This window comes from Populus nigra, chromosome 4 (assembly GCF_951802175.1).
Source record: "Populus nigra chromosome 4, ddPopNigr1.1, whole genome shotgun sequence".
NCBI classification, from domain to species: domain Eukaryota; kingdom Viridiplantae; phylum Streptophyta; class Magnoliopsida; order Malpighiales; family Salicaceae; genus Populus; species Populus nigra.
The window spans coordinates 17,869,712-17,885,974 of record NC_084855.1 but is presented as its reverse complement, the minus strand read 5'-3'; the positions used below and the strand labels follow the sequence as shown (position 1 = coordinate 17,885,974).

Here is a 16,263-nt window from a genome sequence, read left to right as displayed (position 1 = left end):
CGAGATGCCTGGGTAACAGGATCTATCTGATGAGTGTGGGTTGACCATGGATTAGGTATAAAGCAGGTACCCATCCAGCGATATCCCTACTTATGTGGAAAATGGATGTGAATGTTAGCAAATTTATTGACGACAAGGACCGATTTGATTTTATATAGACCTCAATTTTGGACACGAACGAAAGTGCTTTTCTTGAGTGTTCCTTGTAACTTCATACATGAATTGGAAGATTTTATTAATAGAAGGAAGGAAACACTTGAAATCTATGGCGTGGTATCATATTGCTTGACTATATTTTAAACATCAATATCAAATACAAGTAAGATGTAAACAATAGAGGAAAGATTTTGGCTTTCGTTTGAATAAAATCAATTAATTATGCTAGCTAGCCTCCTTCATACTTCTCCCTTTTGATTTAAATAATTCTCTACTTGTGCATTTTCCTAAACTAATGAAACAGGTAGGCAGATGTTTATTGTGTGCAGCACCTGGCAAGTCAAGGGGCGAATTTTTCATCAATTGACTCTGGCAAAATCTCTGGAAGCTTATAGGAAGGAAAGCCAATTTTCCTAGGCAAGTTAAAACATGGAAGAATGAAAATGAAACAGCTCAATACATTCAAAAGGGATCCCTGCAAAATATAGTGTTAGAATTCCCTCAAACAAGGCACCTACAAACACCTAATCCTTCACTGGATATATAAACCCTGTGCACTCACATATAATGATGCATCAGTGCATAACATCCTCGTAATAAACATAGTGCTGTCTGCCTGTATCAACACTATTTCCAAGAGCAACAACAAAGACTTGTTAATCCCACACTAGTCTGGGTTAGCCTTTTCCAAGTATTATTTTAAAAAAAATGTTCTGAGCATAAGCACTGCGTTCGGATTTTACTTGGATCAAAATAATGCCACATATATTTAATTGCCTTAGAATAAGTGCAAACACACATCTATGAATGTAAGCCCATGAACACAAGGCACGGAGTGACCTAGTGAACAATAGTTACTCTGAAGGTGATGGATTAGGTGAGACTGGATTCAGCTTGCCAGTTTCTTCCTTGGGACAGATGAAAATCCTATGGACCGCTGATAGGAATTCCCTGCATTTTTAAATAACAGTAGCACCAAATTAATTCACAGCTAACCATTACAAAGGCAGCAAAAAATAATGCCATGAAATGCTACTTCGTTTCTTTCTTTTTCCTTTGTTTTTTGTTGAATACTATACAAGCTGTTCAGAGCTTTTGATACTTAACTGCCATGGGCAATCTGCAATCTGTATCATGTCCCCTTCATTGTCCGAGTACGCTACACACCACCCGCTGGTCCCATCGATCAAACTTCCTTGGAAGTCAAACATCAGGTCAAGCTCACAAATAAGTTCACTGTACCCATCGAATTGTGTGAGATCAACTGATCTTCCTAGTACAGTTCCATATTTGAGCACCTGAAAGAAAGAAAACTATCTCAAAATTAAAATAAGAAAACAATCATTCGGCACATACAGGGTGCGCCAAAGAAATTTCATGAAGGACGATTATAAATGATGACTTCATTGGCCTTCTCATTAAATGATGTAATTTGAATGGGATCCCTTACCAAGAAAATTAGTTTTTTTTTTTTTTGCTTGTAGTTGTTTTAGTGCCCGTTTGGTAATGTAATAAAAATGTTTTTGTTAGTGAATATATCTTATAGTTAATCGGTTCGTTACACATAATACTGATTTTATTCATGTAAAACATATTTATTATTAATAAAGCTTTTTTTATCTTTAATATTCAATTATATTTAATTAATGAATCAAATATTTCTTACTTAGCTTTGAATGAATTTAAATTTATTATTAAGAGCAAATATTGTTCTTTTTATAATAATGGTGTTTTTATATGAATTCAATTATTATACAAATAGTTTGCATATACTTGATTTTAAAATGATCATGTTCAATATAAACTCCAAGAAGAATATATTAGATAATGAATATCTTTCATATTTATGGCATTGTAGACTAGGTTATATTAATGATTACATAAAGAAGGATGTTTTGATCTTTTTTATTATGAATCGTACAAAACTTGTTAAGTTTGTATATTAGGTAAGATGACCAAAGAATTGTTAGTTCTAATATATACAAAAGCATGTGGACCAATGACGATTCGTGTCATATGTGAATATACTTATTTCATTACATTTACTAATGACCATTCTAGATATGGTTATGTGTATTTAATAAAACATAAATCTGAATCATTTGAAAAGTTTAAGCAATTCAGAAATGAAGTTGAAAAAACTCTGAAAAGAGTATCAAAATACTTTAATCTAATCAAGGTGGTGAATACTTGAACCAAGTATTTCAAGATTATTTAAAATATAATAAGATTCTCTCACAATGAAAACCTTCTAGAACACCACAATTTAATGGAGTTTCTAAAAAGAAAAATCATACCCTATTGGATATGGTATGGTTCATGATAAACTATACAAACCTTTTACCTTCTTTCTAGGGCTATGCCCTGCAAAATGTTTCTTACCTTTTAAATAGAGTTCCTTCAAAATTTATTGATAAGACTTTATATGAGATATGGAATGGTAAGAGACCAAACCTATCATACATAAATATTTGGGATGAAATGTTTGTGAAGCATTTAATATATGAAAATGTAGAAGTTAAGTCAGATAATATTAAGTTTATAGGGTATCCAAAAAAACTAGTTGGGTATTATTTCTACCATCCTATTGAGCAAAAGGTGTTTATCTTAAAATATATTACCTTTTGTAGTGAAAGAATTTGTTCTTGAAAATATCAATAAGCGGAAAATAGAACTCCATGAAGTTTTCTTAATGTGATATGTAGATGACATAATATTGATAGGAAATGACATTCTTTTACTCTAATCAGTAAAGATCTAGTTGTCCAAGAATTTTTGCATAAAAGATATAGGAGAAGCAGCCTATATATTAGGAATAAAGATCTATAGGATAGATCTAGAAGATTATTTGGATTGTTTCAATCCACGTACATAGATAAAATGCTAAAACGATTTAGCATGAAAGAATTCAAAAGAGAACACTTACTTATTTCACAAGGAATACATCTTTCCAAAAATATATTCTAAGACACGAATTGAGAGAGATATGATGAAAAAGATTCCTTATGTTTTGGCTATAGGATCCATTATAAATGTGATGCTATGTATAAGACCACATATATCTTATGCTTTGAGCATAACAAGTAGATATCAATCTATTCCAAGTCAAAGTCACTAAAGGATAGTTTAGAATATTTTGAAGTACTTAAAAAAAACTAAGAATGTCTTTATGATCTATAGAGGACATGAATTGGAAGTTCATAGTTATTCAGATGCTAGTTTTCAATCTGATATTGATGATAACAAATCTCAGTCAAGATATGTTTTTACTCTAAATAATGGTGTGGTTAGTTGGAAGAGTCACAAACAAGAGATCACAATAGATTTTACAACTGAAGTTGAAATCATCTAGGCGTCAGAGATGGAAAAAAGGTTATTTTGATCAAGAAGTTCATCACTGAACTAGGCGTGATTCCTAGCATTGTTTATCCAGTAACCATGAACTATGATAACAATGGAGCCATTGCATAAGCAAATAAACTAAGGTCTCATCAAAGATCCAAACATTTATTGATACAATTCAACCATGGATTTATCATAAAAGACCTTCGATTTTATGCTTGGGTTTGATGGGGAGGCCATTTGGCCAAGATTGTGTTTTTTTCTTGGGATTTAACTTGTGTTCCATACGACTATGATGAGTTTTTGGCATGGGATAGTTTTAGGCAGCCTTTGTTTGTACATGATGATGGATTCAGTCAAATCTCTTTGATGGTTTCAGTTCAGCCCATGTATGGGTCTGATTTGGACAGCAAAGTAAATTTGTTGGGAGCTTGTATTAGGTCTGATTTGAGTTATATTAACGAGTATGGGTTTGAGCCACAATACTTGGACGAATTAAGATGTTAGAATGTTTTTGTACAAGGATCAGCAAAATATTATCCTAGAATTGAATGGGAAATTCATTCATTATTGGCCCTATTATTTAGGAGAATATTTAGCAACAAAGAAAGAAGTTTTCTAGTCATTAAAGGAAACTAAAGAGAGCTGTCAGATCTGAATCCTAAACTTGGAAGGATTATTTAATATTAAAGATTTGATTCTCCTAGTCAAGGAAGAAAAGTGATAGGTGGTTGCAAGGAGAATTAATTTCTAAGAATATTTTTCATATTCTAAAGGGAAATCCTAGCCCTATAGGGAAATAAAACTTTAACAATTAAATTTCTATTTAAATCAGATTTGCTAGCATCTAAAGGACTTTAAAAGTTGACTAAGCAATCCTAGAGTATCTAGGAAGGTGGATCTCGGCCAAGAGTTATTTAAGCTATGAAATTAAGATATTTTATCTTTTTTTTCTTTTTATTATATGCGGTTCAACAAGTTACTACCCAAACTTGTTGTTTTCATTATTATTTCTATGTTTAAGCTTAATTAATACTTTGGTTTTAAACTAAGATCTAAGATTTGTTTGGATTAGGGTTTAGAATTGCTAGTAAAAGTTTTAGGTTAGTTTTTGTAAATGGATCAATGCAACTCATAAAGGTAGATCCGTTAAGGTTTTTAAACACATGTAAAGCCTAAATTTGTTTTTTAAAAAAAACACTTTGATGAATAATACATCTGAACTTTTCAGTTTTAACGTCGGAGAGAAATTCTTGCATTCTTTGGTTCTTGAAAAACCTAAATCTGACTTATCGAAGATTAACTAGCTAGCTTCGTGACGTCATTCAACTTCATTCCAATAGTGTTGGTGTCTTAGGACAAGTTTTCATTATGTCACACTCCTATCAAACCTCTTTCAGCTTTTCGAGATCAGATCTCAATCTTAATTGTGAATTGCATGACCATGTAATAACGAGGTTCGCATCATTTATTTAGGTGATTCTATTTTATTAGAGAAATTATAGAAAGAAAAGATATAAAATTGTTATAATTATGATATTTATATTGCATCAACACATTATTCCTAAATATTCTTAGTCAGTGTTCTATTAAAATTGGACATTAATTAAAGTTGTTAAGACCGATGTATATTATGTTCCTTTATGGAAGAAAGCAGCTGCTCTCATAAACTAAGGTATGTGGGATACCTAAAACTAATATGCAAGTACTTGTTAAATGACATGTAAATTGAATTGGTCCACAAGAGAGTTCCATATGGAGAAATCACATGTCTATGAAAAGGATCACATAATAGTTGTGTAAGTGATCCTTAGACTTGATATTACTAAGTTATCTTATATATGGAGTGTTATATTTTGATCATGATCACATTTTGTCCTAATCAAAGGTAGCAAATGAAAAGATGTTGGGTATAACATAAACTATATAAAAGTATTTGAGTAATCAAGAGAGAATTCATCATCCTAGGTAAATTAGAGAAAATATTTCATCTATTCTCAAATAGTATTGATTATGAAATTCATGGCCAAGGTGGAATAAAATCTTAAAAAGAGTTTTAAATCTTATTCAAATAATCAATTATTATAGTGTTGAAAACTAACATGATTTAACAAATCACACATATTTCATACTATAATAACTAAATCAGAACATTCATGATGAAGGGATAATAATTACACTAAGAAAATAGTCACCAAAAAGTTAAGTCAAACCACTTGTGACTTTCTTAATATTTAGAAGATCTTGACAGGTTGCTAAATATTATATTTGATCTTCTAATATAAGTCAATCAATTGTTGAATTGATAATAAATTAAATTATTTAATCTTATTTTATTTAAGATTATAATTTATATTTGGGTCAACTTATTAGAGAATCTAATGGATCACATACAAAATAATCATTGGTCAAAAATTAAAATGGAATGATTAATCAAGTATAACTTAATTGTAAATACATTTTAAAAATTCAAGACTAGAATGTAATTAATAAAGATGATTACAATTCTAGACCTAGAAAAAAATCAAATATGGACTTGATCGAATAAATTTATAAAATTATTTTAAAATAATATATGTAATATTATTGAATGGGAAATATGGTATTTTGTTATTTATAGGGTTTTAAAATTTCTCTATAAATAAAATGTCTTTTCTAATGTGACTAGAGTACAATACATAAACACCTAAAACATAAAAGAGTTAGCACCCAAAAGTATAACAATTTCTCTCTCCTAAAAGAGTTTAGGAGATTTCTCATTGATGGTTGTGTGAATTACCATTAGAGACTGAATATTTGAACAGTTTATGGTTTACGACAACCCAATCTTAAAGTAAATATTCAAAGCCAAAAAGAACATATAATCTTCAGGTAATATTCACATGAAATCTAAACTACTTTAAATATGTCTAACGGGATCTTTGGGACTCCTAAAAAAATTTAAATTTATTGTTTCTATTGTATATATGTATTTAGAGAAACCCAACAATTTTTACTCCCACCACAATACCAAAAGTGTTTAATAAAAAATAAAAAAGAGAGCTCTCACCACACACTTTTAGCTACACCTAGAACCAAGCATCAGTTTGATGCTTATGCAATGGACAATTCTGAACACAAATGTTTTTTTAATATATTTTAAATTGTTTGTCCATTTATTGCTTGGTTTGTAGCATGATGGGTCTTGGGGAGAGTGGAAGTACAATTATTATCCTCTATTCAAATTTCTTCTTCTTCTTTTTATTTCTGATGTTATCCTATTAAATCTTGACATGCATTCTAAGATTATATATATATAAAAAAAATCCAGGGTAAAATAAATAAGAAATAACATGCATGTGCCCTTTTTTTTAACACTTGATGAAAAAAATAACAAATGCTTGAAAATAACAAAAACATGTTAATTTTTTAGCTATAACATAATATTTTCATTATTTTTTATTAAAGTTTATTTTTTTTCATTTTAGTTGTGCACCACTTTTTAACAATAATTTTTCCCAAACACATTCCAAAAGCCACAACTGCAGCAAAAACCAACAGCATTACCAAATTAAGCCTTAATGTATGCAGCTCCTCTAAAAATGCAATTCAAAAGGTCTACTTCCTAAAACACAAGAAAGAAAAAAACTAGAGACAATAGAATACCTTTGTGCAACTAGGAATAGCAGCCGAGGAACAGTTCCTGCATTGTTTATCAGAATTAACACCTGACGTACTCTTTGATGGCTCTGAAACACTCGACTGAGATGTTAGGGGAACATAATTGTGATTTTCAAGAACAACAGAAGTGGCAACTTGTGGTGAAGGGAGCTCCGGTGGATTATTTTCTAAATTGACACCGAAAAGCATATAACTGCTGCCACCACTGTGCGGGGCAGCAAGTGGAACTTCGTTTGCATGCTTCAGTTCAAAACCTCTCCACTTCTGAGACCCAGAATTGTGAGACACAAATGGAACTGACAAGCTTCTGCTTCCAACAGCATTATCATGGACTCCATAAGAGCTAGGTGTGGAGCACCAGCTATTAGGATTACCCAGCCTTGCTATGTTTCCACCAGGAAATGATACTGTACTGCTGGGACACGGATAAACGGGGCCATGCATCCAAAACAGCTCCTGATTATCTTTTCCGATTGGTGAGAAGTTCCATTCAGGATTTGGAGGGGAAAGCAAATGTGCTATTGTAGGCGGTTTAAATGCACCAAATTTATTAGCACCCGTATCCCTATCTACTTGACCTTGGAAGACCTTTAAGTGGCTTCGATTTGCATACTCAACTGAACTATGCAATAAGCCTGATAGTAAAAGGGAATTTCAGAACATAAATTGCAGAAGCAAACACTTTACTTCCAATTTTCTATTATTAGGAGAAGCCATGGATAAATAGCAACTGACCATCCTTGACAGAGATAAGAAACCTAGGCAGTGATGTGTCTGCTATACATGCCTTCTTTCCTTGATGTACAAGAGAAGCATGCTTCTTTCTTATAGGTTCTATAGGCTCAATGTTCCAGGGAGAAACACGTTCTGGATGCACGAATGCATCTGAAACAGCATCCCATTTTACCTATAAAGGCTCAAGATTATTAAATAGTAAAAAAATTGGAATCTATTTAAGAGGCTAGATAATGTATTTAAATCATAGAAAATGGCTTGTTACCTTGAGAATCCTCCATTCTGAGTTGGGCCACCGAATATGATCAACATCTTCAGCACCAACTACAGTGCCCTCACATCTTTCGATCCTAAAGGTACTGATGACAAAAGGAAGGAATTATATGCCATAACTGTGCATTGTTGTCACGTATTTACTGTTTATAGAATGTGAAATCACAGTAATATTGAATAGCTAAGCTGTTCTTCCAAATTCATCACAGATAACAGATAAAATGCCATTAACAGTTGGCAGATCCAGGAATCCTAAGATTTTCAAATATGTTAAAGAGTGCAAAATGTTCCAAAAGTTTTGGCACCTCTGTTCTGTGCATTCCTCTCCTTCAAACTGCATGATGAATCTTGTCCCAATGGAGTACTCAATTTCAGCTGACTTCATGTATTGATCAAATGGAATGATAAATTCAGCAGGACTTGTCCTGAAAAAGAGATAAAAAGTTCTTTTCTCAAATCATAAAAACATAGCAAGCCCATTCCAACTGCTAGAGTCAACGACCCATTCCTAAAGACTTCATAAATCATCACGTAACTATTACTCACCAAGGATGGAAGAAGATTGTAAAAATGCTTCCAGTAGAAATGGCATGGGAAGCACTGGAAAGTATTCCAAGTTGCATGCTATGGGCAGATACGACATTCGCTGATAAATTGTTCTCTAGTTTCATTGCTCGACGGACCCCAACCCGAAGTTCTCCAGATTCGCCTCTGAAAACAAATATTGTTATTCATCTGACAAATCAAGAGATATCAATAAAACTGGAGCCTGTAACATATTACAATTACTCTAAAATTAATATAGATACAAAACAGGACTTATAGCCTCAAAATTTATCATTGTTAGTCACTGAAGGCAGTGCTTAGTGGATACATGAAAACATCAGTTGTAAAAAGAATATTTAAGTAAATGTCAAATCCTTTGACACACAAACACCAATGAGAGAGAGAGAGAGAGAGAGAGAGAGAGATTACCGAAGGAAGATAAAAGAATCCCCAGCAACAACCCTTTTTGAAGAGATAAATGTGCTCCAACCACCAGTAAGCAAATGCCTCTTTGGTTGGCCTACAATGATTCAGGCAAAAACAAAGGTTAAAAAGAAATATTTTCCACAAAACATTAGAGATTCATATGATAAATTTTTTATTGGTGTTAATTCATTGAAGTGAGCCTATTGTCATTTCATTTTGAAAGCTAAATAGATTTTCCTTTTCTTTTCCCTCAGCATTATGTAGAAACAGAAGAGAATTTTGAATCTTGAAAGAAAAACACTTCATCCATATGAACATGATAATATGGACATAAGATAAAAAAAAAAAAAAAGCTATGCTTCCTTTTTCACACACAAATAAGCTCACATGATCATGCATGTCCCTGAGCACTGCATTGACAAATAGAAGTACATATGAATTATTGCAGGCCTAGATGTTTCGAGATCTATAGTTAAGTAGGATTTACCTCTATAGATATGTCTAAAGCGCCATTCAGAACCATGCAAGTCTTTGGCGACAAGTTCCTGTGCTGGGGGTTGCTGAGACTTGTCCTGCACCACCACTATAACATGTGAATACAAAATCTCCTCGTACAAATAGTTCATCATAGGTTGGCGAATTGCAATTATTCAATAGGGGAATTGATCCCCATCTGCCTAACACAAAGAAGTTATCTAAGAAAATCATGTGTAGTGAATAATGACTAAAAATGACAGCTCAACGGGTTCAGACTGTACAGTATGATTTGATGTTGTTGATTGCTTAAATAAATCACTGTAAGGATACTAACCAGAGGTGGAAGGGACTCTTCTGCATGTCGCTTTGGAACAGAGAATCCACCTTGTGTGCTTGTGTCAGATGGAGTAAGTTTCTTGGTAAAGGATAGCACACGAGTTTTTCTATGCAACAGAAGGGACTCTCCATCCTTGTTTGAGCTTAGCTCATCTCCCTGCAGGCAAACAACACATAAAAATTGTGATAGCTGAGGTAAATAATAAAACATTTATAAACAAGGTTTAGGAAAATTATTCGGGCATCTCCATGGAAGTTTAATGGACAAATTTTATTTTCTGATTTTCCATTGTCAAGAAAATGAGTACAGTCATGTATATTAATTAATCAATAAGATCTGAATATAAATAGAAATACCATCGTCGAAAAACCAAATGAATCCACTCATGACTCATTTATGAACATAACATATTGCAGATTGGATCACAATATCAGCAGCTAGCTAACCTCTGCTACTGGAAGCAAATTTATGTGGGCAAACACCTCATCTGTTTTAGCTTCAGCCTGCAAGATGACAATAAACACTAAGAACACTACAAGACTCCATAACTACACAAAATGCAACAAATTTTTAACCTATCTGATTCTCAGACCATATAATTCACACACATCATTCCAAATAAATAAAACAAACAAACAATGACCTGAATGTGGCATACCTTAAGTTGAACATGGACGACCTTGCAGAGGATCTTGTAAGGTAAATCGTAGATGGGCATTGCCGTCTTACTATCTTCATTCAAGAATGCAGCAACCTGTAGCAGATTACAGAACACCATATAAATGAAACGTACATGGCAAATAAAATTAACATTTAGTTTTCTAAACTTTTGTGTGGGTATTCACAAACGAATTCAGAACCATCTTGTAATGCATTAAAACATTTTGGGAATCCAGTAGAAGTAATCTTGTCTTGTTTCTTTTAAATTCACACTCGTTGATGGAAACAATTCAAGGCAATAATTCTCGTACGAAACAAAATGGAATAAAATCTTGTTTCTTCATTACACACACACACACACACACACACACACACACACACACCCCATTGAAATGTGCAAAAAATCAAGTGACAGATAAATTCCAGAAAGAAAAAAAAAGCAATTAAACAGAAAAAAGTAGAACCTGTTCCAGGTGACCCTGTGGGAAGTAGAAAACCTTGTCACCAACTCGCGGTACATAAACTAGAGGACCGGCGCATGCATACCACAGTTCAGTATATAGATCGTTTTTATTTTCTGAGACATCATGAATATATAAAGATTAAAAAAGATCAACTACGAAATTAAATTCACATGTCCCAAAATTAAAAAAATTTCATTTCAGGTTCCCAATTCTGGTTGAATGAAGAGACATAACAAACTTTCTTTTTATATATATATATAAAAAAAAACAGGAGTGAAATAAGAAAGAAAAACATACTGAAACATTAAAGAAAATTTATGCTCTATGTCTACAGAAAACACCATCTAAATATTTCACAATGTATAACAAAATAAGGATGGTAATAAAAAATAAAAGTAGAAAATGGGAAAATTTGGAGGGAAAAAAAAACCTTGGGGGTTGTGAGGAGGAGGAGGCAAGCCATTGTTGACCCATTTTGTGGTCTCAAGTACTCCAACCTCATGACTTCCTGACGTCTTTGCTTCGCCAACGACACTCCTCTTCTTACCCGTCTCTCCCTTTCTCATTTTCGCTAAAAACAAGATTGATGCAAGTAAAAATGAGAAAGAGAAAAAGGCCCTGCCCTTACCCCTGCTTGTGACTGGCTGACAACACAGTCTAGAAGAAGACAAATAACAAAGTTAACAATCAGGTGTCCCGTGTCCACCTATGCAATGAATATTGTGATACCATTACTGATTTTGCTCTTCTTAAATTTTTGATCCGTTTCTTCCACCACCGCCACGCCACGCCCTCAGTGCGTAACAAACATTGGTTTGCTCGAATTGCAATGTAACGTTTGAAATTGAAGTGCAACGGGGGAGGAATACCAGATGGAGATGCCGGTTTGTTGCGCTACTTCTTGTGCATCACACTAGCTAAAACTGCTCTTTCTTTCTTTCTATCTCCGTGAATGTGTGTGAGTGTGTTTCTCTGAACAGTAGGGAGGAGAAAGGTAGTAGTGGCAGTACTATTTGTATTTCTTCATTCTCTTGATAATTAGAAGCTGAAAGCCATATGGGGTCAGTGTTTTGCTCATTTGTTTTCTGTATTGGCGATACTTGCCACTTTGCTGGCCGATTTCTTCTATGTGTGCTTTGATTGCCTATGCACCTTGCTTTTACCCTTTCTGCCGTGGCAATCTCCGTCCCCTCTCCTTCATATTTTTCTCTTTTTCTATACTTTGTCAGCTGACACCGTGTCCCGCCCCTTGTCTTTTATTGCAAGCACCGTCTCCTTCCCTGGCCGGTTCATTTCATTAATTTCTCTCTGCTGACTTTTCTTTATTTCTTCTCTAACATCTACAGTTGTTAATATGTCCATTAAGGCAAATCTAGTGCAAGAAAGTTACATAGGAAAGGACACCTCCCTTTGTCTTAAGTTCTGTGCTGACTTTCGTGTTCATTGTCTCCAGGACAAGAATTATGTTTACAGTTGCTTTATTTGCTGCTGAAAAAGAGGTTTTCGCTAAGAAGATTCAGTCAAGATTAACTGCAATTTGTAAGGATGCTAGGAACAGTTTTTTTCTGGTTTTATCTTGTTATTATTTTTCTGAAGTTTGTTATCAAAACTTTTCTATAAAAAAATTATTACATCAATAAAAAAAAATTATGTTTGCAGTAACAATAATAACAATTCTTATTACTGGTCTATTTCTTTGTTTCTTTTGTATCTCTATACTGTCTTACAACTTCAAATTGGTATTAGAGGTTTATTTGTTCTTACGGGACCAGCTTGAGTGAAGAGAGTAACTTGTAAGAAACCTTTTTTTCATCAAACATACAAACACCAAAGCCTCTTTTCTATTTTTAAATGGCATCAAACATGTATTCTCTTGCATCATCACCAGTATTTACCGGTAAAAACTATCAAATGTGGGCTATAAGAATGAAAACATACTTACAAGCCTGTGATTTTTGGGATGCTGTAGAACAAGAACATGAAACAAAACCATTTCCTGCAGATCCTACTTTAGCTCAAATCAAAAATCATCATGAGGAAAGAGCCAGGAAGTTCAAAGCAAAGACATGTCTCTACTTTGCAGTTTCAGAAGCAATATTTCCCAGAAAAATTGCATTTGATACAGCCAAGCAAATTTGGAATTATCTTCAAGAGAAATTCCATGGAAATGAGAGAACAATCCAGATGCAAGTCTTGAATTTGAGGAGGGAATTTGAAATGCAGAAGATGAAAGAAACAGAAACAATCAGAGAATTTTCTGATAGATTACTTTCCATAATCAACAAAGTAAGACTGTTGGAAGAAGACCTTCCCGATAAAAGAGTTGTTGAAAAAATCCTTGTAACTTTACCAGAAAGGTTTGAATCAAAAATTTCTTCGTTAGAAGAATCTAAAGATCTGTTAAAAATTTCTTTGACAAAATTGCTCAATGCTTTACAGGCACAAGAACAAAGAAGAATAATAAAGCAAGAGGAGACTACAGAAGGAGCTTTTCAAGCTAAAATGCATGTTCAGGAAGGAGACAAAGGCAAAAAGAAGAACAACAAATATAAGGGAGCCGATAGCAGCAGTAAAAGATTTGGAAACTTTCCTCCCTGCCAACACTGTAAGAAAACAAATCACTTACAGAAATATTGCTGGTGGAGACCTGATATTAAATGCGAAAAGTGTAATCAACTGGGACACATGGAGAAGATTTGCAAAAGCAAAACTAACCAGCAAGAGGGTGAAGCTCAAGTTGCAGATCAACAACAGGAGGAGCAGCTGTTTGTGGCCACTTGTTTTGCTAGCAAACATGCAAGTGATTGCTGGCTTATAGATAGTGGTTGCATAAATCACATGACAAATGATGAAAATCTATTCAAACAACTTGACAAATCAAGCGTTTCTAAAGTTAGAATTGGAAACGGTAAATACATTCCTATCAAAGGGAAATGAATTGTTGCTATTGAAGGAAATTTAGGTATAAAACTCATTTCAGATGTTCTTTTTGTCCTTGAAATTTATCAGAAGCTATTGAGTGTTGGTCAGCTTCTTGAAAAAGGAGACTCAGTTGTGTTCAAAGAGAAACATTGTTCAATTTCTGTTCCTGCTGGATTAGAAATATTCACTATAAAGATGAAAGGAAAAAGTTTTTCACTAGACTGGATGGAAGAGGAGTCGGTTGCTTTTCCAAGCACAGCAAATCAGACAGAATTGTGGCACAAGAGGCTGGGACATTTTAATCAAGCAACGTTGGTGCAGATGCAGAAAAAGAAGATGGTGCAGGGAATGCCAAACCTGAAAGAGGATATCACAGTCTGTTCTTCTTGTCAATATGGCAAACAGAATAGACTTCCATTTCCTTTAAACAAGGCTTGGAGAGCAATGAAAAAGCTTCAGTATTCATACTGATGTTGCTGGACCTCTGAAGACAATATCTCTAAATGGAAGCAGGTATTATATAGCTTTCATTGACGATTATACAAGGATGTGCTGGGTATATTTCCTAAAGTTTAAAACTGAGGTAACAAGTGTTTTCTGAAGTTTAAAAACTGGATTGAAAATCAAAGTGGTCACAGAATTCAGGTTGTAAGATCTGATAATGGCATCGAATACACATCAAACAAGTTTGCCAAGTTTTGTCATGATGCAGGGATTGAACATCAATATACTACACCTTACACTCCTCAACAAAATGGTGTAAGTGAATGAAAAAATAGAACAATCATGGAGATGACAAGGTGTCTGTTATTTGAGAAAGATTTACCCAAGAAGTTTTGGGCAGAGGCTGTGAACACTGCAGTTTTCTTGTTGAATAGGCTGCCAACAAGAGCATTGTAAAACAAGACTCCATATGAAGCTTGGCACGGTTATAAACCTTCACTCCAGAATTTAAAGATTTTTGTTTGTTTATGCTTCACTTATGTTCCTCAGGTAAGAAGAGATAAACTTGATAGAAAGGCTGAAGTTGGCATCTTTGTCGACTACAACAATGTTACAAAAGGCTACAGAGTTTTTCAATCTCAAACAAAAAAGGTGAAACTAAATTGCAGGATTGTGTTAAAGAGTTAGCAGAGACATCAAATTCATTGAAACTGAAAAGTGGAACTTTAAAGATGTTGAAAAAAGTGCAGGTAAGGAGATTATGCAGGATATTGATGACATTGATGAAGCACCAGTCAGAGGAACTAAATTGCTTTCAGACATTTATCAAAGCTGCAATGTAGTTGTGTTAAAACCTGCAGAATTTGAAGAAGCCAAAAACGATCCAAAATGGATTGATGCAATGAAAGAAGAGTTGAGGATGATTGAGAAGAATCAAACATGGGAATTGGTGGTCATGCCGAAACACAAAAAACCTATTGGAGTAAAATGGGTTTACATAACAAAGTTGAATGCTGATGGCACCATCAACAAACACAAAGCTAGATTGGTGGTTAAAGGTTATGCACAGATTTTTAGTGTAGATTTTTCAGAGACCTTTGCATCAGTTGCACGTCTAGACACCATAAGAATGCTACTAGCAGTTGCAACTCAAAAAGGTTGGAAAATATTTAAACTTTATGTGAAGTCTGCATTCTTGAATGGTTATCTGCAGGAGGAAATTTTCGTGGAACAGCCAAAAGGATTTGTTGTGGGAGGTGAAGAAGAAAAGGTTTACTTATTGAAGAAAGCTTTATATGGATTGAAACAGGCTCCAAGAACCTGGTATAGCAGGATTGATGAGCATTTACTCAAACTTGACTTTAAGAAAAGTTTGAGTGAATCAACCTTATACATCAGAAATTCAAACTCTGATTACATTGTGGTTTCACTTTATGTGGATGATCTTTTTGTTACAGGAAACAATCCAAGCATGATACACAAATTCAAAGCAAAAATGATGAAGGTCTTTGAAATGACAGACCTCGGTGAAATGTCTTATTTTCTTGGTATGGAAGTGCAACAAAACCAACGTAGAATCTTTATTTGTCAATAGAAATATGCCAAAGTGATTTTGAAGAAATTCAAAAAGGAAGAATGCAAATCAATGCCTATGCCCATGAACATGAAAAAAAAATTCTGTAAAGAAGATGGAGCTGATAAAGTAAATGGAGCAATTTACAGAAGCTTGATTGGATGTCTGATGTACCTCACAGCTACAAAACCTGATATCGTGCATGCTGTAAGCTTGTTATCGAGGTTCATGTATTGTGCAAGTGAAGT

General features: G+C 33.8%; 1 protein-coding gene across 3 annotated transcripts; it reads right to left on the bottom strand.

Annotated features, from left to right (window-relative positions):
- Positions 1-594: 594 nt before the first annotated feature.
- On the bottom strand, positions 595-12,298 carry LOC133691619 (auxin response factor 23-like). 3 transcript variants are annotated; one of them, XM_062112200.1, is made up of 14 exons: positions 11,507-12,298; positions 11,077-11,189; positions 10,611-10,706; positions 10,399-10,455; positions 9,950-10,108; positions 9,626-9,710; positions 9,142-9,232; positions 8,713-8,877; positions 8,472-8,591; positions 8,159-8,252; positions 7,894-8,065; positions 7,144-7,793; positions 1,264-1,454; positions 595-1,107 (listed from the first exon to the last, which is right to left on the bottom strand). In XM_062112200.1, exons 1-14 carry the CDS (start codon positions 11,640-11,642, stop codon positions 1,011-1,013), a joined length of 2,226 nt encoding a protein of 741 aa, XP_061968184.1. In that variant the 5' UTR covers positions 11,643-12,298; the 3' UTR covers positions 595-1,010. The 3 variants fall into 3 exon arrangements, with proteins under 3 accessions (XP_061968184.1, XP_061968185.1, XP_061968186.1); XM_062112201.1 differs by lacking the exon at positions 11,507-12,298 and adding an exon at positions 11,374-11,489; XM_062112202.1 differs by lacking the exons at positions 10,611-10,706; positions 11,077-11,189; positions 11,507-12,298 and having other exon boundaries at positions 10,309-10,449.
- Between the last annotated feature and the right edge of the window lie 3,965 nt (positions 12,299-16,263).

Excerpts from the sequence above, each read along its gene's own strand:
- LOC133691619 (XM_062112200.1), bottom strand. The coding sequence starts at position 11,642 with ATGAGAAAGGGAGAGACGGGTAAGAAGAGGAGTGTCGTTGGCGAAGCA. Across the intron at positions 8,253-8,471 it reads GAGGAATGCACAGAACAGAG|TACCTTTAGGATCGAAAGAT; the intron begins GTGCCAAAACTT and ends TTTTGTCATCAG. Across the intron at positions 1,108-1,263 it reads ATTGCAGATTGCCCATGGCA|GGAATTCCTATCAGCGGTCC; the intron begins GTTAAGTATCAA and ends TTAAAAATGCAG.